Source organism: Lepeophtheirus salmonis, chromosome 6, assembly GCF_016086655.4.
Source record: "Lepeophtheirus salmonis chromosome 6, UVic_Lsal_1.4, whole genome shotgun sequence".
NCBI classification, from domain to species: Eukaryota; Metazoa; Arthropoda; class Copepoda; order Siphonostomatoida; family Caligidae; genus Lepeophtheirus; species Lepeophtheirus salmonis.
The window spans coordinates 42,848,394-42,874,327 of record NC_052136.2 but is presented as its reverse complement, the minus strand read 5'-3'; the positions used below and the strand labels follow the sequence as shown (position 1 = coordinate 42,874,327).

At 31.7% G+C, this 25,934-nt stretch overlaps 1 protein-coding gene across 1 annotated transcript; it reads left to right on the top strand.

Annotated features, from left to right (window-relative positions):
• Positions 1-25,402, top strand: kermit (PDZ domain-containing protein GIPC-like protein kermit). The gene is made up of 6 exons (XM_040715150.2): positions 1-422; positions 3,080-3,176; positions 22,488-22,621; positions 23,971-24,109; positions 24,175-24,360; positions 25,111-25,402. Exons 1-6 carry the CDS (start codon positions 189-191, stop codon positions 25,278-25,280), a joined length of 960 nt encoding a protein of 319 aa, XP_040571084.1. The 5' UTR covers positions 1-188; the 3' UTR covers positions 25,281-25,402.
• Positions 25,403-25,934: the final 532 nt, after the last annotated feature.

Sequence of the window (25,934 nt, the reverse complement as noted above, 5' to 3'; positions counted from 1 at the left end):
ACTACTACTAACACGGTACAGTCATGTCATAATACTCTTACAGTGTTGGAAGAACAAAAAGAAAGAGCAAATACTTAGAGAAAAAACTCTACTCGATTCTACTACAGTCTACATCAATCTTATTCAGTGATTATCGGACGCTCCTGTTGATTAGTTGTAGATCTCTGTTATAATTATAGTGGTGTGATATGTGGAAGGGTAGGTCTCGTACCAAGGAGCAATATGATAATGAACGTGATTCTCCAGACTCGGGAGTCTCTGACGAACCATCTACTCAACGATCACCTCCAGCACATAAACCAAAATTGACTTTTCATTGTCAACAAGCACAAGGATCCCCGACTGGCATCATATCAGGCTTTACAAATGTTAAAGAACTCTATCAAAAAATCGCAGAGGTTTATGAAATCACGGCTGAAGAGGTATGAAAGGATGAATCGTCGTACAAGTCGATTATGTATTATTTAAAACTCAGTAAATGTTTGTAGAAGCCTTTCAATGGGAGCTTGACTATTATAGATACTTAAATTTTATATGAACAGAGGGGTTCATAATTAGAGTCCCATTAACTTTGACGTCATTAAAGTAAGAGCACTGCCTGTAGAGATTTTGAGATTACCCAAAACAGAAATAGTGTGACACCAGAATTGGGCCCCAGCTCACACTGCAAATAAAGTTTAAGATACTGAAAATTTGAAGTACTTAATGGACAAAACCTTTTGGCCTCCTTCTTCACCTAAGAAGATTCTCCTCTAGCATGGGTGTCTTCAACTAAATCAGGTCTGGATACAGAGTCAAACTCGGATCCAGAATCCTTTTCATCCTCAATCTCCTTTAGGGGTTTCTTAGTTAAGACTTAAGTTTATTATGGGAGGATTTGTAGAAGTATATGTTCTTTGGGATTCACTCTCTAGAAAAAAGGGAGGATGGGATTTTAACCACCTTGACTTTATACTGCAGGGTTTTGTTTAGACCAATCTTGGATTTAATCTCTAATTTAAGATCCGGGTAGTTTTGGTTCTTTTTTTTAATTTTTGTAATTTGCATAATTCTCGGTTCTCAGTACCAAAACAGAAAAAAAATGTTTATTCCCGGATCTATTCTGACGTTACCTTTTCTAATTGACTCTTTTAACAAATTGATTCGGACTAGACTTGAGGAGTTTTTATGACTCACGACTCGATACAGTTTTTTTTTTTTTTAATATAGTACATAGTAGTTTTTAGATCCGAATATAGCGGGTATTTCGATCTTTTTTCAGTTATTCTCAATTAGAGATCATCGGAACCGAGTTTGCGATTCTTTTACGTATATAACCAAGATCCATCACTTGTCAGGGGGAGGCTAATCCAGTTCTAGTCTCATCAAGGACTCCTTGATGACAAAATACTATGCAAGACGCTATGCGTAACAGCTGCAAGTCAGAGATGAGGCCAAGTTGTTCAGGAAAAGGGTTAGCAGATTGATTGATATTTTGGTCAATTGTAGGCCACTATTAAAGCGGAGAAAAAATATTAGTGTATACTTCTACACATACCATAACTCTATGAGTATTCTAATATTTTTGATATGACTCTAATTCTGAACCATACCTTTCCAAAGTCGGATTAATCATTTCTTATGTCTGAGTTATTAGGAGATAAAAAAATTTATGTGAAAAAGTTAAGGGATTCATTTTTGTTTAGTCATTTTAATTCCTTCGACTCTTGAAGGGATCTTAGAGGGGAAAAGCTATTCACTTTTGTTCTGTGTACATTAATGTTAAACAGAATTGGATTTTGGCACATCATTTGTCACTTTCTATAAGTAAACATATTTTGATACAAGTCCCAGATTAAAATTCATTTCTTTGAAACAGATTTTCCCACCATCAATTAAGTGGATGAATGATGATGAGTCATGGAACTCTTCCATGGATGAGTATTACAAACTAAATACTTCTTCAATCATCATTAAATAAATACACAAGTTCGATCCCCCCCCCCTTCTTCGCATCAAGTATTTTTATTTATCATTTCAAGAAAGAAATTTAATTATCTGATTTAACTAATCAAATATCACTGATTAATACCCTTGATTAAATATTCAATTTGTTGATTTTGCGCTCTGCATAGTAACTTTTTAAATTTTATTATTATACAGTTACTTAATGTACATAAAAATGGTCCGACAAAATAAAATAGAACTAGACTATTTTCAAAATGGAGCCTGGAAAACATTTATATTCTTCAAACAATATGTATTGTCCATTTTTATCACCTAAATAGTCTGAAAAATGAGTTTGGTGGTCCTGCAACTTGAATTTTAAGTTTACAAAACTCCATTTTTTAATAATTTTATTTATTTTGAAGGCCTTATCGAAGCCACATTCAGTTGCATACATCAAATAAAGGTTTTAAACTATAGTACCCATTCTGGGTATTTCAATTCATCCCAATAATTTGAATATAATACATATGTATAAGAGAGGCAAATATGTTCACTAAATATATGATGTAAAAAGTTAATTGGATATTTGTGGCGCGTCAACATAAAAACAATCTTGAACAAAAATTAAAAAATTATCAACTTATTTTTTTTCTTCATTTAAACATACAGGCCAATATTTCATAGACATATTGGGGTCAATTTTAGGCATTGCATTCAAATTTGTGGGATGAGTAAAGATATTTTAGAGTTTTAGCTATAGTTTAGAACCTTTATTTGATTTGAAATACTTATACTGACCCCGATCTATCAATTTCTTATTCGTTTATTGTTAAGATCAAGTTTAGGTAGTTAAAGTGAAATTTGTGGTGTCTCTGATGGGTTTAATAGAATAATTTGTCCGCAAAAATTGATATACTCAATTTTGAGAAAAAAATTCTAGCCTGTTTTTATGTACATTATATATTCTACATAGTTGAAGACTCTGCGCGTAGGGATGATCCTATAGTCTTTTTGTCTTGATAAATTGTTTGGCTAATCCAGGAAATGCATTTGAGTTTTTGAAGACGATAGCAAAACCATTCAATTTCGTGGTTTTCCGTATTTGAGTTAGCCCTACCTAAATACTAACCATTCAAATTCTATTTTTCAGATCTTATTTTGTACATTAAATACCTACAAAATCGACATGTCGCATCTTCTCGGTGGTCAAATCGGTCTGGATGATTTCATTTTTGCGCATCGTAAAGGTTTGATCATTTTACTTATCATAATCACTAATCCTTATATTAATCAATTAAATATGAACTTATAATTAATTATTTTGTTCATTTTAATTGTGAAATATGATTCTCTTAATTAATTAAGCAGCTCTTTAATGATCAAGTGCGTATTGTATAGTTATGTATGCAGTACTTTGTGTAAGGTTACTTCTTATATTATATTAGGATAATTAATTGATGCTATAAGCACACTTGTACTTTTTTAAACGCCTGTAAAATTACACATTGCTAGTACTGTATGATGAATATTTTGATACATAGAGTGTGTACGCAAATTGTCCGATATAATTTTTGATATTTAACTATCATGACAGTAAAATTTGTGGGAAATCGGTTCTATAGTATTCTTAATTCACAAAGAATAAGGTGTCGTTTTCGAAAGTTTGATTAAAATCTTCCTACCTTCACGATCAGCTTTTTTGAAATAAACAAAGATGAAGTGAACTCCCCTTTCAACTGTTTTCAAAAGTTGAGTTCTATTTTATATAAAGCAGCTGACACTACATATTATAAACTCAAAAAGGGTATTAGGCTAAATGCTAGAGATGTACTTATACCAAAATTTGAGCCGATTCCAATACCATCTTTATGAATATTATGTATAAAGGAATTCAATTTACAAATTTGTTTAACTTTTATATTTTTAAGGGCTTTACAAGCAAAGACATAAAAAAATCTATCCTATATAATTGTAAGTAATTTGATTTTTTTTTAAATAGTTCAACTCCATACACAAGAGTCAATTTATTCCTAGTTGACTCATATATTTTGCTTGCACTAATGAAATAGACTTTTATTTTCAATGGATGCATCTGAGTTTTGTTATGGATGTCTATTGTTATTGCACTGATTAAGTATTTAAAAATTAAAATTAAAGAAAAATAGTTTTACCCGGGCTCCTATTGGAGCAGAATCGGCTAAACTAAAATACTGCAGGATTGGCTGTTATACATAGTATCAGGGCCATTACAACTTTTCAGGATTAGCTGAAAATGAACATAGAAGCTGTCAATATATATTTTTTAATTTGACCAGATCGAATTTATTTATACAAAGGCAGAAATCAGGCGAAAAATAAGCGATAAGCAAATAAAAATAATCCATGATCTTATTGACATACATTTGGATCTATGGGTATTACAAAAATCGAATATTGGATTGAATATCCAGTCTCTTCAATGATTTCAACATATCAACAATGCCTTATTAGTAGGAACTATAAGAGTCCAAAGTTCAAATACTGTAATTAAGAAGGAGTTGATCATATACCCTTATAAGGACCTTGTTGTGAACTCTGCCACAAGGTTATAGCAAGAGCTTTATTAGGCTAATATTAGGGTCCGGGTCTAAGAAGATTTGTAGTTCCATCCAGTGGATTAATAACAAAAGGTGGACTGGCGTAGCTTAGTGGACGATGCACTCGCAAAAAAATTATTCTCCTTATATCAATGTGTGTTCGATAACCATTTTGACATTTAATAAGTATATTGACTTCAATTTTTAGGTAGCATGAATTAAACGTTGCACTAAAATGTTCTATTTTACTAATGTAGTCTATGTCTAACTTCAAGTAATTCTTATTAGCCCATTGAAGGCACTGCAAATTGCATTTAATGTAGCCAAAATTGATCGTGATAAAAAAGACTGAGAAATTGACATGTTTTGATTTGAAAGGCCAAATTGGGGCCATTATAATACATTAAAATTAAATCAACGTTTTGAACTATAATTAATATTCTTGGGTATACAGAAGTGTCCGCAGGGGATGGACAGGAGGGGCCTTTCCCCCAATAGAGACTTTTTACAAGAAAAATTAAATTTCTCAAGAATACCGCTAGATTTTTGAATTTTTTTATAAGAATTTAATATGTTACTTGATTTTTTTTTCTAAAAATTTAACATTGTGTAAGTAACTGTGGATTTTTGAAATTTTTTATTTTTTGTTAATAGCTGTGGCTATTAAAATTCACACAAAAAAAAAAAAAAAAAAAAAAACTAGGGACGCCCTGGTACAGGAGCTCATCCTACAAATTTGATTATGAAGCCTATGATTGGTTCAAATATGTTTATAAAATATTGGACTGTAAGTAAAAATGTAGAAGAAAAAAATTGAATTTTCTCTTTTTTGTTCAAGCTTGTTTTTATGTTGAAACACCACATTTTTGCATGGGCACCCCGTCCCTACGTACATACCATGTATATTGTAGCTACAAAAGTAGTACAAATAGTGAAAATGAGAGTAAAGAAGTGGATTTTTGTATTCATGTCTTGCGTTACAAGGTAACCACCATATGTTATTCTTTTTATGATAATTTTCTTCTGTTAAACACTAACCACTACCTTGAATAAATAAGGTGGAAAAATGTAAACCATCAGAGAATTACTAGACGTAACTATATTCCTTTATTAAAAAATAACTTTAATTGTAAACAAAAATGACAAGTCTGTTCGTGGGAGATGATGATCCAATGAATCACACGGGGGTCTCTATGATTTTACAAAATATGTACGCACAATTATTATTAGTTAATATTTTATTGCACAAGTAAATAAAGATATCCTACTAATAAAACCTCTGCAAATTGCATAAAATAACTTTCACTCCGTGTCTGATGAAATCAGTTCTTCTTATGTTTGTTGAAAAAAAAAAAAAAAGAATCTTTTAACATAATGACACTTTTTTGATCCTTTATTATTTCTTTTCGTCCCGCATAATTGACCTCGATAATTACTTAATCGACTAGTAGGTATAACCCGAATCAACTTACAAACATGGGTTAGTGCTTTTAATTTTCGATTCCACCTTTTTTGAGTTAAAGATTTTATTTTCCGATTTGAGTTGTAGTATTCTATTCTGCAACTCAGTACTCATTTTCATGAACTGAGATTCGTCTCTGAATCATATGGACTAATGCTGAGCTTCGGTACTCTATTTTGAACTCGAGTCAATTTGATGAACACTGGATTCCGTTGACTATAACAGAACGGTATATATGTATTAATTGGCAGGGCCGGCGGTTTCGTATCAAAAACACATCTCCATATCGATGCAGAACCTAAATAGGATAATGATATTGAACTATCTAAAAAAATGGTACGGATATACGGTACGGACTAAAAGGATTTGAAGTCAGTATCAAATCTGAAAACATTGCATTTATCCATCAAATTTTATCTCTTTATATGTGAATTAGTTTAATTTCTCAAAACCTCAACTAATAAAAAGTGTCATATAGTTTTTATTGAGTAAAACTCGTCGATTTGCTCCACGAGCTGAGTTGAATCGATTTACATCAGTTACAAAAAATAAAGGGAATAATAATGACGTCACTAAAGATCAATAGCTTATAGTATGCGCACTGTAGAGCTCTAACAGAAGAGTTGCGACAACAGCCAACCGCCTGAGGTCTGCTAATTTGTCTGCTTTCGTTAATTTTGCCCCAAAACTTTACAGCTTATGACGTTTATTGAAATAAAAGCTTACTTATTCAAAATTGTCCTAAAGTTGCGGAATATAAATTATATTCATATGCATTCATGTAGTGTTGGAAGCTCTAGCATGGCATGAACTATAGGGTTGTCTCTTTTTATCTTCTTTAAAGAAAACAAAAAATAAGCTTTTTCAAAAACTTGGGAGAAAAGTGACCGATAATACGTACAGCCTATCACTTCAAATAGTTGTACAACGGATCTGAGTAAAATGATATGGAGGTGCGGAGAGGGAACCCCACTAACTATTGGTATGAGGTACTGATACGGATTCATAAAAAAAGTTATATTACTATATTCCAGGGTCGAGTTATTTTTGTATAAGCTCTAACTTGTCTCCGAATCATATGGACTATGACAATGATGTAGGACTCCATTGAGGGTTTGAGCTATTTTCGTATAAATTCGGACTCTCAGAAATCATATGGCCTATAGAAGAGCTGTAGTACTGTATTCAGCTCGAACCATGTTGTATGAACTCGGAATCGTCTTGGAAACATATGATCTACAGGATAACTTTGACACTATACTCCAAGGTGGAGTCATTTTTATAAATTCAGACTCGTTTCCGAATCCTATGGACAATTTGGGTCTGGGATTTGTATACATTATATGTTTAACATACGTAAACCCATTGTTCAATGGTTGTAGACTGCATGCTTCGTCGATAGAAGTTATCAGGTAGGTTCATAAGTACATACACGGTTGTCATCAGTTACTTTGGTAGTTAATTACAACAACTAATTAATTAATGTACCACAAATACATAAAAAATAGTGAATCATTATTTCCCAAATGTGTGTCGTGCATACCGGATTAATTAACTTTCTTGGCTCAAAAGTACCTTTGTTTTAACTAGTTTTCCATCTAATTATAATTGTTGGCATACCTTGCTAAGTTGTTCCTTCAATTTGTGGTGGGATGATTCCAAAAAAAAATCCCAATCCCGATAATTTACTCTCACCTAATTCCCCCCCCCCTATTTAATGTTAGTATAACTATAAAACGAAGATTGGAATTGAATTAAAGCATTTATTGATGTTTTCATTATGTTTTCTTGTATATATATATATATATATTTGAGTAGATATGACCTTGGAATACTAATAAATATAAAAAAAACAATTATATTTTGAATATCTTAAGTAATTATAAGAACATTTTTTGTTATTATTATTATTATAACAAAAAATAAAAAGATCATTTTTTTAACTGGATCAAGTATCCCATTCAGTCCACAGTTTGCATTTTTTATGATACGAAGATGTGCACTGTGATCTAAGCCAGGAATACAAGAAACGGCTTATTGTGAAGACGATGTTCCTCCAATTCAATGAACAAAGCATTCCATTTCTGCAGTTATATTCGGCGTCTTTGCTTCCGATGACAGGCGCATGAATACTCATTGGTTTAAAAAAACCTAAAAATCAACAAATCTCTCTACCTAAACGTCATGAAGAAGATGATTAAGACCTAGCTGGACAAGCACTACACAGAAGGGAAGTACGTTTGGGAACAAGATTTTGATCCATCACAGAGAAGATCATGGGTCCAAAATTAGTGTAAGGAAAATTTTGTGGGATTCTAGAAATAGGAAATGTGGCTTCATTCATCAGCTGACCTTTCACCTCTCGACCAAGCTGTTGTAAGGAAGGATTGTGCGACACCTTGCAAAAATGTGGCAGATATCAAAGCTACAGTTGAGAGGGAGTGGACCAATATGTCCAAAGATTTCAGAATTTCGTCCTCCAAGGAGTTCAAGAGACATCTAGAGGTAATGTTGGCTGCAGTGTGAGGGGCATTTTGAAAAAACAACAACATGTATATACAATCAATCTCTTACAAAAAGAAATATAGACCTAACATTTGTGGTTTATGAGAATCAGCTTGTCAAAGTTATTAGGGATAAATGTATCCAATTTGGTTTCCTGAACTGTAGAGTATTCCTTATATTGTAGAATAGTGAAAATGCGTTCATTTTTAAGCGTGAAATGCTATAACTATACAGGCTGCAATTCTTGTGTAGTTTCTGTAGTTGCACCATGAAAAGAGTTTTTATTTTCCAAGCCTGTTATAACTATTTTTTAATTCTTGAGGAGGGAAGATCTATGGGAGTATAGGGTGCCTTGGTTCATTAATGAGGGAGGAGTTATAATTGTAAATTCGTGATAGACTTGTTCTAGAATTTAGGATCGAAGTCATTCCTGTTTATGGATTTACTAGATAAGAGTGGGATTTCTGTGTATTTCCTTCATCTCATAGATCCTTCAAGTCAATCTAATAAAACGTCATGTCTAGTGTTGATCCTTATTTATTCGGTCCAGCTTTAGAACCGGTGCCTTTAAAACTTTCGATCTTCGGGTCCTTCAGACCACCGTTCCGTATAATTTTTTCCAGAAAACGTCGATGGTATAATAGGATATATGAGATATGTTTTAATATCATTGGACATATCTTGCACAGAATGTTCCTATTTTCATAATAATGCAATATAATACGAATAAGTTTATGATTTTAATTAGGTATATAGTTTTATATTATGTAACGTACTAATGAACAACAAACTCAATGACGTCACGAAGGATCGATTTTATCTTCTTTAAGGACTGATAAGTCGGACTGGACTGGATTGCGGATATCAGTCCAAAATAAAGACCAACGCAAAACTAGTCATGGCTGTTAATCTGATCTTCTCCAAGGCATTCTTCAAATTGCGAGCGTTACCACGTTAATTTTCAGTTTATTTCTTTTATAGCATACCCATAAATCTATAGTAACTAACTACTAAAAATATTAGCAGGTTTATTATCAGTATTATTTGTATAAGCTCTATATTTAGAAAAGAACTGTTGACAGTCTCATTAGTTGATAAGTTTATTTATTAAAGCATATTCCACTAATGCTGTAAGGTACACATATAATTATGAATATACGTAATAAGTAAATATAGGAATTAAATCGTACCTCATGATCCAACTTTTATGAAGTACCCAATATATACCATAAGCCCGTGTTATTTGCAGCTGATACAAACCAATACTTGCCACGAATGATTAAATCCCACACTATACAGAGTAATCCTGAATTATTAAGTTGAACTCCCTTAAATTTGCAGAGATTTTAGAAATATCGCATTTTCTGGAGTCTTCGCCCTGCTGGAAAGGTTCAAATTACTTTTCAAACTTAAAAATAATTGATTGTGACAAATTTGGCAATTATAAAAAAAATTAGAAACATTCTGTCAAAATTTTCAGAGAAGGCCAATACCTCTAATGAAAAATCCTGTGTTCGTCCATCATGATGTCACTATAATTTAATTTGGCTCCCACTTACAAATACATTCTGACGTCAGTGGCCCCAGCCCACACTGCAAATGAAGCGCAAGAATTGTGGCAATGGCAATTTCGATTTTACTTTATCCTAACCTCCTTGAGTTTGTAATGTAGGGTATGGTCCAGAGGAAGGATAATGCACTAGACTTTCTGCATACAAGCTGCAAGTAACACCTGATTTATACTCCCTTGACTAACCAATGTAAGATATATTTAAGACGAACGATAATGAATTTTTCAGGCTCAGCAAGGATATATGTGTATGAATACAATAATAGTACAGGCAAAAATTGCGGTAGAAGCTGTCCTTACTAGCTGCAAGTAAGACCTGATTGACTTTTTAATGTAGACTATGATTGACAGGGAGGTTAATGCAGTTATTAGGGTCAGAAGGACTCCCTGATTACACTCAGAAAGGAAAAAAATCTGCCAGACGTAATGCGTACTAAGGGCAAGTCATATCTGATTTTAACACCCTTGACTTAGAAATGAAAGGTATATTCAAGATGGAGGTCAATGTACTTTTCAAGTTTAACAAGTTTGCAGTCACACCTGCTCTTAACTCCCTTGATTTTGCAATGTAGAGCATGCTCGAGAATGAGGCTAATGTAGTTTCTAGACTGAGAAAACTCACTTATGGCAGCCACTATCGACATAAATTCCGTTATACGTCCTAGCTGCTAGTCGCACCTTATTTTAATCCCCTTGACTTTGCAATGTAATGTATAGTCGAGAGGGAGCTAATGCTATTTCAGGCTTATTAAATGATCCCTGATTGCAAAAAAAATCCACAAGACGTAATGTGTATTAGCTGCAAATCAGTAAGAATGTGTCTCCACCAAGCTGTTTAGACAAAGGGCAATCACATTGAACGAGATTGTGGGACAATATTAAGTTTAAAATAAAAAAAAAGTATTAATACAAACCCCATTCTCTGAATAATTAATTTTCTAGATGTGATCCTCACTCTAGACCATCCTGTAAGTATTAATGAACGAACTTTAACGTTGTTCGACACAGTTGGTACATTTAAATGATCATTTTATGATGTTTATCTCCATCTTCACAACAACTCTGCCACGGATAGTTGATGAAATCATTGCATTACTGATAGTAAAGAAATATGCAAATTCTTTCTTATTCCTAGTTCTGTCTGAATAATGTGCTTTTATTGCCGTTATAGTAACGACCTAAATCGATCAATTACTTTTGTCCGTTCAACATATTAGGAAAATTTGTCTTCTCTTGATGAGTCATAATCAATTGTGCTAATCGGGAGCATTTTGGGCTTGCTGAGATATAAGAAACTGTAAATGAATATCTTAAACCTGACAATTTAAAAAAAATGTTTCGGAACAGAGCAGCTACGCTGTCAGTATGATTCATTTGACCAGCCGCAAGTTGCTGTGACGAGGAGGGAGTAGGAGTAGGAAATTAACAAGGACATAGGCAGTAATTACTCAAATGTTGATCCTCAATTGTACTCTGAGCCACAGAGGACTTACAATTGTAACTTCACAATAAATCCTTTGAGTTTTCCCCAGTCTTTTATAAGCTCAAACAAATTTTCCATCCGGATTCATCAATCCTATGTTGTATGTAGTGGAAAAGGAAGTCACTCTTCAGATATTAAATAATAATGACAAAAGCTTAGGAAAAGAAAATTTTCTCTTATGATTGCCAACCTAAAAAAAACGGCAGGTTAGAAATTCCCCCTTTTTTCATCTCTACTTATAATTTAGTAGAAGTAGTGTTAATATTGTTAACACAAATATGCTTGATGGAACGAATAAGTTTATTACAAAAGTATGTTGAAATGTAGACAGATTACAGCCCATTTGTGAATAATTGATAAAAACTAACGCCGGTTGCAGAAATGAATAAGTCGTTTTGTAGAAAAATCTGTCAGTATTTTTTATTTTTATTTAAAAAGTATACAAATATAGTTGACAATAAGTACACAATGAAAAAAAAACTTTGAATAATGAGTTTAAATTTTTTTTTTAAATAATAATAATAACCCACGAGTATTTCTTTGCCTTATCATAAGTAAGGTATTTACAAGCCATGTTATAAATATTATTTAATAATATTTAATTTACGTTACTTAAGTAATTGTAAATAAACAATGATAATTATTATTTTATCAAATAAGTGGATTTCTTTGAATAAGTCCTACGGATTAATTACCTATCTAAGTAAATATATATGTATGAAATTATGTAAAACAAATTGTGTATTGAGGAGATTCCTTTTTGATGTAAAATCTTTTTTTTTCCTCACAAGATGTCGCTTTTGAAGATACCAAAGTTGACGTTACTTTATCATTTCTCCCTCATGACGTATGCAATTTTGTCTTTCCTTTGCAGAATTTACCTTCTTAATTCCACTAAAACGGTAAATTTAATGGAGGTTTCGTAGTTATTTATAGAGTTAGATTCATGGCACTTTCTCTACCACCTAATAAACAAAAAAGCCCCGCGGATTATATATCTAACAACATATTTATGTACTATAGAATTATTCAACTTGTCGCTAATTTGTTCCAGAAGGAGTGGTGATGCATCAATGGAGGTACTAATCGGTTTCTCCTTAATAAAATATCTAAAAACGGATGATTCCTTTTCGTACCATCAAGTACCTACCCTTACGTTAAAAATTTCCGATAAATACGCTCAGAGTTCGATAATATTATCTAAATAAGAAACATCTTATCTCCGTTCCTTCTATTTGTTTCTCGGAGCGCATCTTCTAACCAATAATGCCGTATAGCAGCATGTGACCGAATCTAAAACTGTATTTTGTTTTCCCTAGTCACAGGAGCGGAGTTGGATTCCGAAGTTTTGTTCTAACTCAGATGCAAAGTTGTCTTTTCATTGTGTGTCGAACTCTGAATATTCCAAAGTCTATTGTATTACCTAGACAGGAATGGGATACAGTACGGTTCGAACTTGGTTCGCCAAATACTTTTTGTGGTTTGCCAAAATACATATACATAACTCATATATAAATACAAGTAAATCAGATAAGGTGTCTACATTAAAATATTGTTAATTACAAATTGATAAACATTTAAATTACTAAGACTAACGGGGCGTGCTAGAGACCAAGGTGAATCCTTTGATCAACATGGTTACCAATGTGAGGCCTAACATGTGACAACAGGACTTGCTTCCCTCTCACAATGAAAAACGAAAAAAAAGTCCCAAATGGCTCCAAGACAATTTTGATGACTTCATTTCGCCGCATTTTTGCCCTCAAAACTCGTTAGACCTGAATTTGATAGATCTTTTTTTAGAGTCGGGTGTAACCGAACGACAAACCAACCGAACCCCCTGTTACACCAAAGACGAACTTATCAGTAATATCTAGAAGGAATTCCATTATTTTCCGAAGGACCGAGTGGCAAAGGATTGCACGGGCTTTCGGCCTAGTATACATAGAGACTGTAATTGAGGCTGGATATGATTTTATTGAATAAAATATATCAGAATCCATTAAAATTTCAGAATATGGTTTTAGTTTGATAATCTTATAACTGGTTGGAGAGGAAATTGCATTTGAAAAAAAACAACAACCATTTTGGCAGTACAGACAGTTTGTGCATCCTGTACATATAAATTTAGAATTACAGCAGGGAAATTTTTACAATTATATTTGAATACTGGGCATTTGAAAAATTCTTGACCATCTCTGTGAAGACGATTTAGGAGGTATTGTAAAGTTTCAATAAAAAAACTCTATTTATATAGCTGAAAAATATAATTATAACACGTTGATGTATGTTAATTATTTTTAAAAATTGAAGCAAAAAAGTTAAAGACTGCCACATTGGTCCACGCCCACCATAGAAAGTCTTACATTGTTAAAAGGCTGAAGGTTAACCGTCATACAATGTACTAAGTCAGAAAGCATGTGGAGGATGAAGAAAACCTCAAAGATTGCCCTAGAAGTGGTAAACCTGAATGAGAGAAAACATGCATTTCTGCCCAAAGACTTTGTACCTGCCCAAAATTACATTGCTAAAATATATAATGCCTTGCGAACTCATCTGGATTCTATAATTGAAGCTTATAGAAATCAAATTCATAATGTGTAAACAAAAAGGTTTTTTGAAAATTTTCCTGTAGAATTTCATTCTGATCTTTTGCGTTTCTTAGATGGTCAATATAACAATGATTGCTGTAGTTTTTGACTAATAATGTAATTATTATAATGCACATTATAAAGTTTAAATACCCACAGTTACTTGATTTATAAAGACTTAATAAATAAGTAATTTTAATTAATCAAAATGTCAATACACTTCTTTTAATCCCCTCAACAAAATTAATATTGACGTAATTTTCCTAATGTACTCTATTTTTACTTTTAAGTGAATTCATTATTTATGCGGTTTTTTTTGTTTACTGTTTAGATATCATTTTTTTTTAAATCCATCTTGCAACCTTTCTTCATCGAAAAACAAAAAGCACAAAATCAGTTGGTAGTTAAGCAATTCTTCCCAAATATGGAACTATTATTCAATAATTGTTCAGCGTTTAACAAGAGCTAATTCAATCAGTCAATGTTAAATGATAATTATAAACAGGGGATTTTTTTATATACGTGAGGGGGACTCGTTATAGGTAGGGATGGGATTTTAGGAGATGTAATTATGATATTATTGAATTAAGACCCTTGTTAATATCAGTTCCCTACTTGGCAAAGATAATGAATGAATGCTATAAAGAGGATTTTAATCCTCTACATTAAAATTATAATTAGTACAGAGAAAATATTATGAAATTATATTATTTTATTTTTATAAATACACCAAAGGTAAGCACTAACTGTTACTACAGGAATACATGTTAATACCTTGAGGACTTATTAAAGAACTGATAAATAAAAAAGATAGTAGCAATTGTTTTTCTTTTATTAATTTTAAAACTGTTATTTTTTTTTTCTATGTTTATCCAATCACAAGTTATAGGACAAGGATACCTACATGTTTATATATAGTTGATTGTAATGATATGTCTGTATGTAAGTTCCATCATCATGATGGAGCAAATTGATTGAAATCTATTAAACATACAAAATCATAGGGACTTACAATACAAATTGAATATCACTTTGGACTGTGTATTTCCGGTCTCTTTTTGAATCATTAACATTTCGTTGACATTTGCTCGATTAATTCTGAGGGGGATACTTAATGCTTACATACAATAATACATTTCCCTCACTTTACATGCATAATCATGGACGTAATACATCTTGATCTAATCAAGAATTCACTTACATTTAAATATACATTTTTTTATCCCTTGACGATTTAGTAAGTTTGCCCACGGATTAAAATTGTATATTGGATTAAGGGATCCAGTGATCCCGTGAGGCCACACCATGATCTTAATGTGTTTCTTCTTGGGACACACCTGTATTGCTTTGGCCGTATGTTTTGAACAGTTTTAAGTAATTTTGCTCGAACATATTTGTCCATGGTAATTTTGTCTCGATGAGATTTTGCCGCATGACATATAAGACCTTTTTTTCTGTTTTTATCATCGGTTGGAACTTTACTGTTGTTTTAATTATTTCCTCACTATTTTCCTTTTTATTTCTTCTACTAATCATAGATATTAGATTAAGGAAAAAGTAAATTTTTAATTGCCCTGCACTATTTTTTAACTAAGTATATCTTGTTCATTATTCATCACATAGTATCATACGATAAAATGTTGTAAAGGTATGATCATATACTACCTACGCTTTTTCGACATTGCTGCGCTTGGTTGGCTCAGTTTTGAATTATTATGCGTCGAGTATGGAGGTCACCAAGAAAGAAATTAGTTATATTTTTCATTTTTAATACCTGAATGGCCGAAACACGTCGAAAGCGAACAAGAAAATTTGCAAAATATACGCTGCACAACGGTAGTTCGAGGTATTTTTCTTCTCTCGCTCAATCTTGACCTCTAATATGAACAACTCCACCGTTGGAAACTGGCAATCGAAAAGAAGTGACCAGCATTGGTGGATAAGAGACAACAAGACATCATCTAGACAACACTACCCTGCACACATCTTTGATGACTCGCCAGAAGCTCTAGGAGCTCGGTTGGGAAGTTTTTATGCATCTATTCTAAAGTCCGACCCTTGTGCCATGTGACTAATACCTGTTCCTGTCTATAGCCCACGCACTTGGGGTACATATTTGGCTTTATTAGAGGCCTGTAAAATTGGTTATCCTATATTTTGCCTATAGAACAAGGGATTCAACAAGAAGGGCATTATGAATTTGGATTATCATTGGCAGCAAGTTATTGAATAGAATAGGACATACTTGGCTTAAATTAGATGATTGTGACACTTTTTGTAAAGCATTGAAATAAAGGGAAAAAATACGAAATTACTTTTTCCCGAACCTATTGTAATTAATCTGATCGAGATACAACAGTATAGTTGGAACTGATAATCTAAAAACATTAAAAGGTGGCGCAATTTTTATGCGGCAAAATCACCTAAATGTAAAGTTACCAACAGCAAAAATGTTGGTTCTAAAATTATTGGCAGTGAAAATGATTGCGGCAAAATTACTGGTCACCGTTTTGGATTGTTGTTTTGCAGGAGAAATATATTACATGGTTAATGTTCAATGCCCTGTCCTCAGAGAAGGAGGTTTTCGCCCAATATTTGCAGGGTAAATGGCCCTGTTTATGCGGCCAATTATAGACTTATACAAAAAATTTCTGGTGCAAGTTCAGATATCCAAGAAGTTTACTTATAGTTTAGAACCTTCATTTGCTTTACAAGGCTTAATAACACACCAACATGACTCATTTCAAATAAAATCTATCAATAATAAAATTGTTAAATTGATTTTTTGCTGCTTTACAAATGCAATTTGTACCGCCTTCATAAGGCTAATTATAATAATTTGTTGTTAGAAATTGAGGACAACAATTCCTCGACTAATACAAATGTAATCCAGACCTCATATTATCCCGTGTTGATGGGTCACATGTTTGTATATCCACATTGGAACCGTTTCTTTGATGATAATATATTAGTTGTCCCGTCAGCATTAAAGCTAGAATGTTTGTTCTCAAAATGGAGTATGAATTACATATTATTTTTTATATTCTTCAAGTAATTAATTATCTTTTATTTCCATATAAAAAATATTGTGATAGACCCTGAAAAGTAGCGCCAAAAATGTCGCTACAGTTTAGTATCAAAAATGAATCCTTACAATTATCCAGGAATTAGTATTAGTTATTCAAAAAAATTGAAAACAAAGCCAATTATTGACCGAATGAGGCCTACAAAATATTTGGCTGTAATAAATCGGATTTAAAATATATATTGGCCATTCTTGATTTTTGTTCAAAATTGTTTTATGCTTACCAACTATATGATTATTATTAAAAAAAAATAATGCTTTTTTGTTATCAGTTTTGTCAAATGTTGCTTAAAGGAGTAATTATATGAGTACTATTTATGGTACTTATTAAGTAAGAACGTCGATATTAACGCATACTTAAATATTTATCTTTACCGAACTATACAAAACAATCAATATTATATTTATAACTATGTAATACAGCCAAACCTTTAAGTGATTGATGTATATATTTTTTTTTTCTTCTTTTTGTATAAATAATTTACACGGTTTATTCTACAATATATAAAAGCTGGTATTTATTATTTCTTCCTATTTTGAAAATTCAACATGTTAAGGAGTATATTAGTTTTATAGTCATCTTTGTCAGCACATATATGTCATCATATATCAAAGTTGAGAGCAATATTTTTGTTTTTGATCTACACTCACGAAGATTTAGACAATTTTCACATTTCTTTGGGAGTTAGAAGTGTAATTCATTTTTGGACTCTGAGTAGAAATGAGGAGCAATACCGGTCTAATTCCTGTCAATACCATCATTGACAGATACAGAGTAGGATTTGTGTTTATTTAATTCATTGAATAGATGCTCGCAGCTAATCTAATTAAATATTATGGCATCTAATTCTTCAAATGGTCAGAGTGACCACGTTCATTTTCAGTTTATTTTATTTTTACATACCGCCAAGTCATATTTTTTACAACTATCTCGATACACGCAATTTGCACTCATCAAGTAAATCTTGTGTAAGTATTCAATATTTCATTTAATGAATGTCATAAGTGAAACTTATGCTATGGAATAATTAAATCCAATATTTCATTGGAAATATATTTTTTTAGTGATTTTTTTGCATTTGTAAAGGCCCTAAATATTCCCGTAAAACAGGATCCAGGTAGAGAAACACTAGTTCTTAGTACACTCATTCACTGAAATTTAATACCTATTTTTAGAAGTGTTATTTTGTAACGTCATATAATATATATTTTTCTAAATTATAGAGAAGTTTTTATATACTGCTGTGCAGGGAGGACTCAGCTGTGAAGATTGATGGGAGGCAAATTGGTTTTATGAGCGACATTCTCTTATTTGGCAATGTAATTTAAAGAATATATTATAATATCAATATCTAACCCGAGCAATAAGAACAAAAATTAACAACTTATTTGTCCTGTCTGACTGAAAATATTGTTTAGTATCCGGCTTGTTTAATACCAAAGGGTTACAAAATACTATTCTTCCCTCTGTTTGTAAAATCTATTATCCACATCTGAACAACCACCGTTTTTGTGATTGTAAAAGCTATTTAGATTAACTAAGTATCTAATTAGTGGGATTATGTCAAGTTACTTTGTTTCCTTAACAATATAATTTATAATTAATTTATCAAAACAAGCAAATCTGGTAAAAAACGTCATTTATTCTGTGGAGGTAAGACAAAAAACTAAAAAACATGTGAATAATAGGTTTTACGAAGAGGGGCAGTATTTTTGTCGAATAATAAAGTAGCTAATGAAACTTATATTGACAGATAGATATACTGACTCTTCAAAGGTATTAATTTACCTCTATGTATTTCATGTATTCATTCTTTAGAAAATTTAGTAGGCTAGAAAAAAATGCACAAACTAGTTTTACCAGTAAATATTTTGCATTAATTCATACAAAAATGGAATTCCATTAAATTTTGCATTAACACAGTATGTATGACTAAATATTCAGTTCTTATTTGCCAAATAAAGGAAGACAGACAGGGGCTCCAACTACACTTACTTACTTAATGCTTATGTAGACTTGAATTGTGAGGAAATGAAAGAATTATTAGTAGGGATTTGCTTTTATTTTACAGCATACAACAAATTACCGACTGGTTCATTAAAATCTGAACGCTTTGAATTTATAACTTCAACAAGATATAACTTATAAATGAACAATATAATTTCAACAAAATTAATTTTTTAAATAAATGTGTGTCATCTGCAAATGTAGTCATCTGTCATGGTGTCCCAGTGCTGGCTGAAAGTGGCTTTGAGGGCCTTGGTGTTTGGATGACATACACTGTAGGACTTCCCCATGACATGTACCCAAAAGATGTAGGCGAGTGGGAAGGTATCAGGGCTGTAGGAGGCCAAAAGTGTCAAAAAAGAGTTGAAAAGAACACAAAAGACTTATTCAAAAGAGTTTTACAATGGAGGAGATGGGTTTCTTCCATTTTTAGTGTCAAAAGTGGCCCCTTGTTGCCCTCACAAGGCTCTTTCCTTGGAGTCTGCGAATGTAAATTTGTCTATAACATTAAAGTGTATTTTTCTCGACTTTTACATAAGCTAGGTTTGTATTATTTTGTAACTAATTGTTAATGATTTAATATATCGAAATATGAATGAATTTCATCACTGAACCTTTATTAAATTAGTAGGTCTTCAGATTTCAATGGACCTGCCAGTATATTCTTACTCACATGTTATGATAACAAATTTACTATAAAGTATTTACCAGTTACTGTATTAAGTACAGTATGTCCTTGTCCGATTTTGGAAGCACTGGGCTGACGAGTACTTTTTGAAGATCACAACACTTGTGAGACTGGAGTCATTTTTAAATACGAGCGTTTACATTTCCAAATTTTAACATACATTGTAAATTGAATTGAATTATGGTAAAGAGAAACAGTGCAGTAGTGAGAAACTCATCAGTCACCACATCATATTTTTAAATTTAAATGGCATGTTATTATCAGCTCTCGTTCTTCTTTTCCCGTTAGCATTGTTCTGAACGTTGATTCGTTTAATTCAATGGAGCTCTTGTTAAACTGAGAGCAATTCAAAAATCAATGATTTCTTATTATGACAGAGTTTGTCTTTTTATATGTATGAAAAAAAAGTTACTAGATGCACTGATGTTTATTTTTAATATATTTTGGATATAAGAAATAATAATGTAGTTGTATTAAATTATAAGAAAAGCACTGTTTCTCTTTACCATAATTCAATTCAATTTACAATGTATGTTAAAATTTGGAAATGTAAACGCTCGTATTTAAAAATGACTCCAGTCTCACAAGTGTTGTGTATGTAGGATCAAGTTTTTGTAAGTGAGCGCTCATGAGACTAAAGTATTCATCAGTCACCACATCATATTTTTTTCCACCGAGACTCTTATTGTTGTTCCTTCATTCTTGAGGAGATAACATATATGAATTGATATATGTAAGTATTGAGTAGGAACGTGTGAGTGTGCTCACGAAACATGGAGAGTAACATTTGAGATTTCTTGGAGAGTTATTTTCTATATTATATAATTTATCTTTTAGCCGACGCCTAATTACTTTGGGGAATGGTTAGTACTACCACTAGTCTATAATAATTATAATTACGACTGTTTTTAACCTTTTTTTTACTTGTTGGAAAAGGAAAGGATACAAGATACAATACAAATTAAACCAAGTGCCATAAATTCAATTGTTCTTTTTTTAATTAAAATCATGCAAGAGTTCTTCGTAATTTGTAACAAATTACGTAATTGGATGTAGAATTTGACTGTATGATGACCTTGATTATTATAACAGAATATGATTTCACAAAATATTAATAAAATTATACCCTTGTATGTATAATTATTAGAAGAACAGACATTTCACATAATTGAATATCTATTATTTTATTTATTTTTATTATTCATTCAAATACTTATTTAACAAGGTTCTTGGGGTTATCAGAATATGTGAAATAATATAATTAAGCCATGGCATATGTGTGTTTGTTTAGTAGCATTTTATCTTTTTATATAAACATAGAAAGTTACTACTTATCTAACTAAACCTATGTAGAAATTTGATAGTTTCGTAAGCTTTTGTTATTATAGGTAGTGATAGGACGATTTCAAAAAATTGCAATGCCAATTCGGATGCGATTCTGGTAAAAAATTCCACATGCCGATTCTTTAACATTTTAAATAATGGTTAAAAAATACCATTTTTCTATCAGGGGCGTCCATAGAATTATATTTAATATTATTTCCCCCTCTTGAAGGAATTGAGTACAATATGAGGTTGACTCTTTTTTTCTACCAATTACTTCTTTTATATTCCCCTCATGTCGGAATAAAACGTATGCGGGATTACTCCTGTTTTTAGGAATTGTCTTTGTAGTCAATGTACATCATGTATATTTCCTTTTCTAGGAACAACCATGAATCGAAACTACATACAAATTGTTTATACCTTCTTAAGTAAACATATTTTTATAACGCAGAGAGTGAACTGGGTAAAAAAGCAACCCCAAAAATAAAACGTATTTAATTACACGATACACAGTTAAATAATTAGGATAATTACGTGATTCAAATTTTGTATCATTTTTCTTACCATTCCATATATTTTCCAATCCTAAATATTGTTTAAAATGCTAAAATATTATTATAAGGATAAGACATCGAGAGAATGAAATAAATATTTATTTTAAAATAAGCTTAACCACTTGAGTTTGGGGCTACAAAAAGCAATAATTTGTATTTCCTATAGTACAAACATTAAATATTTATTTTTGGATAAAACATTTATGAAATATGCATTATTTTGTCCAAATTTTGGTAATCAAATTAGAACCCTTAGTTTTGATGAAGTGGCGGGTACACTGTATAATCTTCACAAAATCAAATCCTAGTGGCCTGGGGGAGTTCAGCTGAAATTTCGTTGCCCCAAATACACTCTTTTCCATTGACGAACAACCTTATGCCTCCTTTTTTTCTCTCCTTCTGTCTTTATTTGTCTCGTTTTTCTTCTATTTTTTAGGCATGAAAACATATGGATTTTTCTTATGAGATCAATTCAAAATGTGTTTAACCCTTGAAATATTGTCGTGGCCTTATTTTAAATTGACAATGTTATAGAGCCGTTTCTTTAATTTTTTTAATTTAAAGTTCATAATTTCAACTATTTAATGATATACTTTTAAACTTTTTGAATATATTCGTTTTCAAGCTATAAGCTATGTTATTATCATAAAAATGGTCATTAAATGTCATTACGTAATATTAATTATTGTTCTTTTATTTTTATTTTAAAGGGCAACCAAAAGAGGTCGAAATCACAAAAACGCAAGACGCATTAGGACTTACTATCACGGACAATGGCGCAGGGTATGCATTCATCAAAAGAATCAAGGATGGAAGTATTATCAGTAAGATCTCATATATATCAGTAAGTCTCATTAGAATAAGATGGGCTTCTACATCTCTCGTGCATTTACGTTACAGTAATTCCCTGTATAATTTTGGAAGAAGTCAATAGATTATAATTTATTTCTACAGATTATATAAGCCTTATCAATAATCCCTTTCAAAATTAAGTGGCTCTGTGATTCAGTGTAAGCTTTGTTAGCTACGTCAGTAGAGTATGAGCGTTGTTAACTCATATCAGAATGTAAACAAAGTGGTAGAGAGTAGTGCTACTACCTAACAGAAAAATAATACAACTCCCTGAATAGTAATACTTAATGATGACAATCGTGTGTTTATTTTGAGAAAAGAAAAAAAACAACGACATGGTAACTTAAACAATTTGAAGAATATTTTGGAGAAGAGCAGCTTAGCTATTAGCTACGTTTCATTATATTGGTTAAATTAGCTGTGACGAGGAAGGAGGGTATGATTTTGGAAGAGGCCAATAGATTATAATTTCTTTCTAGGGAGAAAAACTCTACAAATTCCCCATGTTAATTTCTGTCTTTAATGAGAAAATACGGATGTTCAATCATGTTTTAAATATAATTTAATGTAATAGGAAAAAAAGTTCACTACTATTGAGTTAAATAATAATGGTGATAGCTAAGGATAAAGAAGATTTTTTTGAATGACGCGTACTCTCGATTGTATTGTTATATATTAGATCAAATATCTACACTCAAAAATAATCTACTTTCAACATGGATACAGACATACTTTGCTTTATTAACATAGATAATTGTTTAAAATAGGGATGTATCGGTCCGAAACCTAGTTTTTAAGATGCGTTCGAATCGGGCCCATCAATCGTTTTATAGAACAGTCTTTCAAAAACGATGTCATCATACATATCTAACAGTGACTTCGGGACGTTTTTCAATGACCGATAACAGAGACGTTACTAGATGTGAAGTGATACCGATTTTATGTCCAGTACAACCTTCGTTTACAACTTAATACAAATTGTTTAACCAATCAAAATTTGTAAGACTTAACTGAGAGAAGAAGAAGAAAAATCGACAGCTGTCTGTAAAATATAGCATTTTTTTTAAAATTTAAGTGGGGATACCTTGGTATACATATCTATCTAATCTTTTGATTTCCTCTACCCCAAACAAAAATATTTAAAATCGCATAACCTCTTTATTTGCAAAAAGGACAATTGCTGAGATTTGAAAATTATTTTATACATTATGCAGAATTAATAGAATTTGGGAATGTACATTATGGAAAACGTTGTTTCTATGTAGATGTATGATAGATGTGGAAGCTCACCTTAATTTTAATTTTGTATAATCGCTGTACTTTTAATATATATTTTGATAGGTAGGTGATCACATAGAAAAGATTGACGATGAAAGCCTCGTGGGATGTCGTCACTATGAGGTTGCAAGGAAACTGAAAGAAATTCCAAAGGGTAAAACATTTGTTTTGAGACTTGTAGAACCATTGAAGGCCGGATTTTGTAAGTGTTTTTGACTTTTATATAAATTGATTTCTATTATCGAAACTAAATTCTATTATTTGTAGGCAATGTTGGTCCAAAGAATAGCTATGGAAGTAATAAAAAAGGGTATGGAACAGGGAAGCAAACGCTTCGATTCAAATCCAATGGATCTGCTCAAGTTGAAGAAATTGATGATTCGCGTACATTAGCTGAAAATAAAATTAATGAAGTACTTGAAGTGTTTATGGGGATTAATGACTTGGAACTTGGTAGGTTTTGACTTCCTTCCTTCATATTGTGTCATCTTGTGGAACCAATTTCGAATTTATACTTATGTTCAGTAAAATATGACGAATTTCTTTTTCTTTTTTTTTTTAAACAAATCTACTATTTGCTTCAACGCCATTTTTTATAATAAAACACAACCCTGAGGAAATTATTACCCCCTCCCCCTCTAAAACTGGCTCTGGCTACAGATACACATACCACATATATACTTTTTATAAGGTATGGTGTACGTGTTTGCCCACACATCATATTTTGTCCTTCTGTCTCGACATAGGCGACAATGTAAGCAGAAAGTTGAAATTCAATTATTGCAACCTTTCAGTAAAGAAAAGAACTTTGTTAGGCGAAGCGAATTATATATTTATAGGAGTAGGAGGTGAGGGAACTCTTTACTCTTTCGAATTATTCTGACAATTAACAGTTAGGAGGATTTTTAAAGGAGTCTTTATGTGGAGGAGTGGGAAATTCGTTTTTGATGGAGTATCGGTCGGGGCTCCAAACTGTTAATTGTTTGAATAACTCAAAAGTGTCAAGATCCCTCTCCTAATGAAGTTATTTTCTTATTATCAAAAGGTTGCAATCATTGAATTTCAACTTTCTGCTTACATTGTATCCAATTTAGAGAAAGAAAAATAAAATAGGATCTGTGGGCAAATTTGTAAACTTTTCTGCTTGGTATATGTTATTTTAAATATATACATATGTATTTGAATAACTTTCTATTCTTTCAGCCTCTCAAATATGGGAACTAGCCGTTTGCTCTAGGAACACAATGGATTTTGCTGAAGCAATAGATAATTCATCACTGGAGCCCTTTGGATTTACTGATGATTTTATTATTGAACTTTGGGGAATTGTAACTGATGCCAAGTCTGGCCGATTAAAGAAAGCAAAGCACTAATTAATTACTTGTCACAAGAAATGAATGTATCTTTTTAATATCATTAGATGGTTCATATTAATTTTTAATGTTATTAATATTTTTGATGAATATATAATTATGTTGTATTTATTCCAAAGTTATATGTAAAGCAGAGCTATTTATTTCTACCATGTTGCTATAAATATTCAGAAACATTGGCAATTCCTTGCAACGATAGATTTATTATCAAATCGTTATAGAAAAATGCAACCATAAATTAGATTTTAAAAGTATGAAAATTACAAACGAGTTTCATGTCGTTATCTAGATTTTACCTTGCAACATTTTCTTAAAAAAGAAACAGGGAAAAGGCTCATAATCAGTTGGTAGTCGTTAGCCAATTCTTTCAATGAAATTATTAGATAATTCTAAGTCGGGTCTTGGACCTGGATCCAAAGTACCTGGGTACAACATAAGTAAACGTGTATTATTCGAAAAGATCCAAGACCCTAACTTGTTTCAGGTACTCGAACTTTTACGGTGAATAAAAAAAAGATCTGAGGCATTTTCCAGATCTTAAAAAGTTTATACAATTATTGCTTGATACTTAATCCTAGCTTTAAAAAAAAGATTGTATATATATCAAACATTCACTCTATTTATCTTGATTAGTGATTGGAGCGACATCTACAT

What these genes read in the sequence shown, in the direction of transcription:
- kermit (XM_040715150.2), top strand. Translation starts at nt 189, where the DNA reads ATGTGGAAGGGTAGGTCTCGTACCAAGGAGCAATATGATAATGAACGT. An exon ending in ATGAAATCACGGCTGAAGAG is followed by an intron (nt 423 to 3,079) that starts GTATGAAAGGAT and finishes TCTATTTTTCAG; the next exon opens with ATCTTATTTTGTACATTAAA. An exon ending in GTAAGATCTCATATATATCA is followed by an intron (nt 22,622 to 23,970) that starts GTAAGTCTCATT and finishes ATATTTTGATAG; the next exon opens with GTAGGTGATCACATAGAAAA.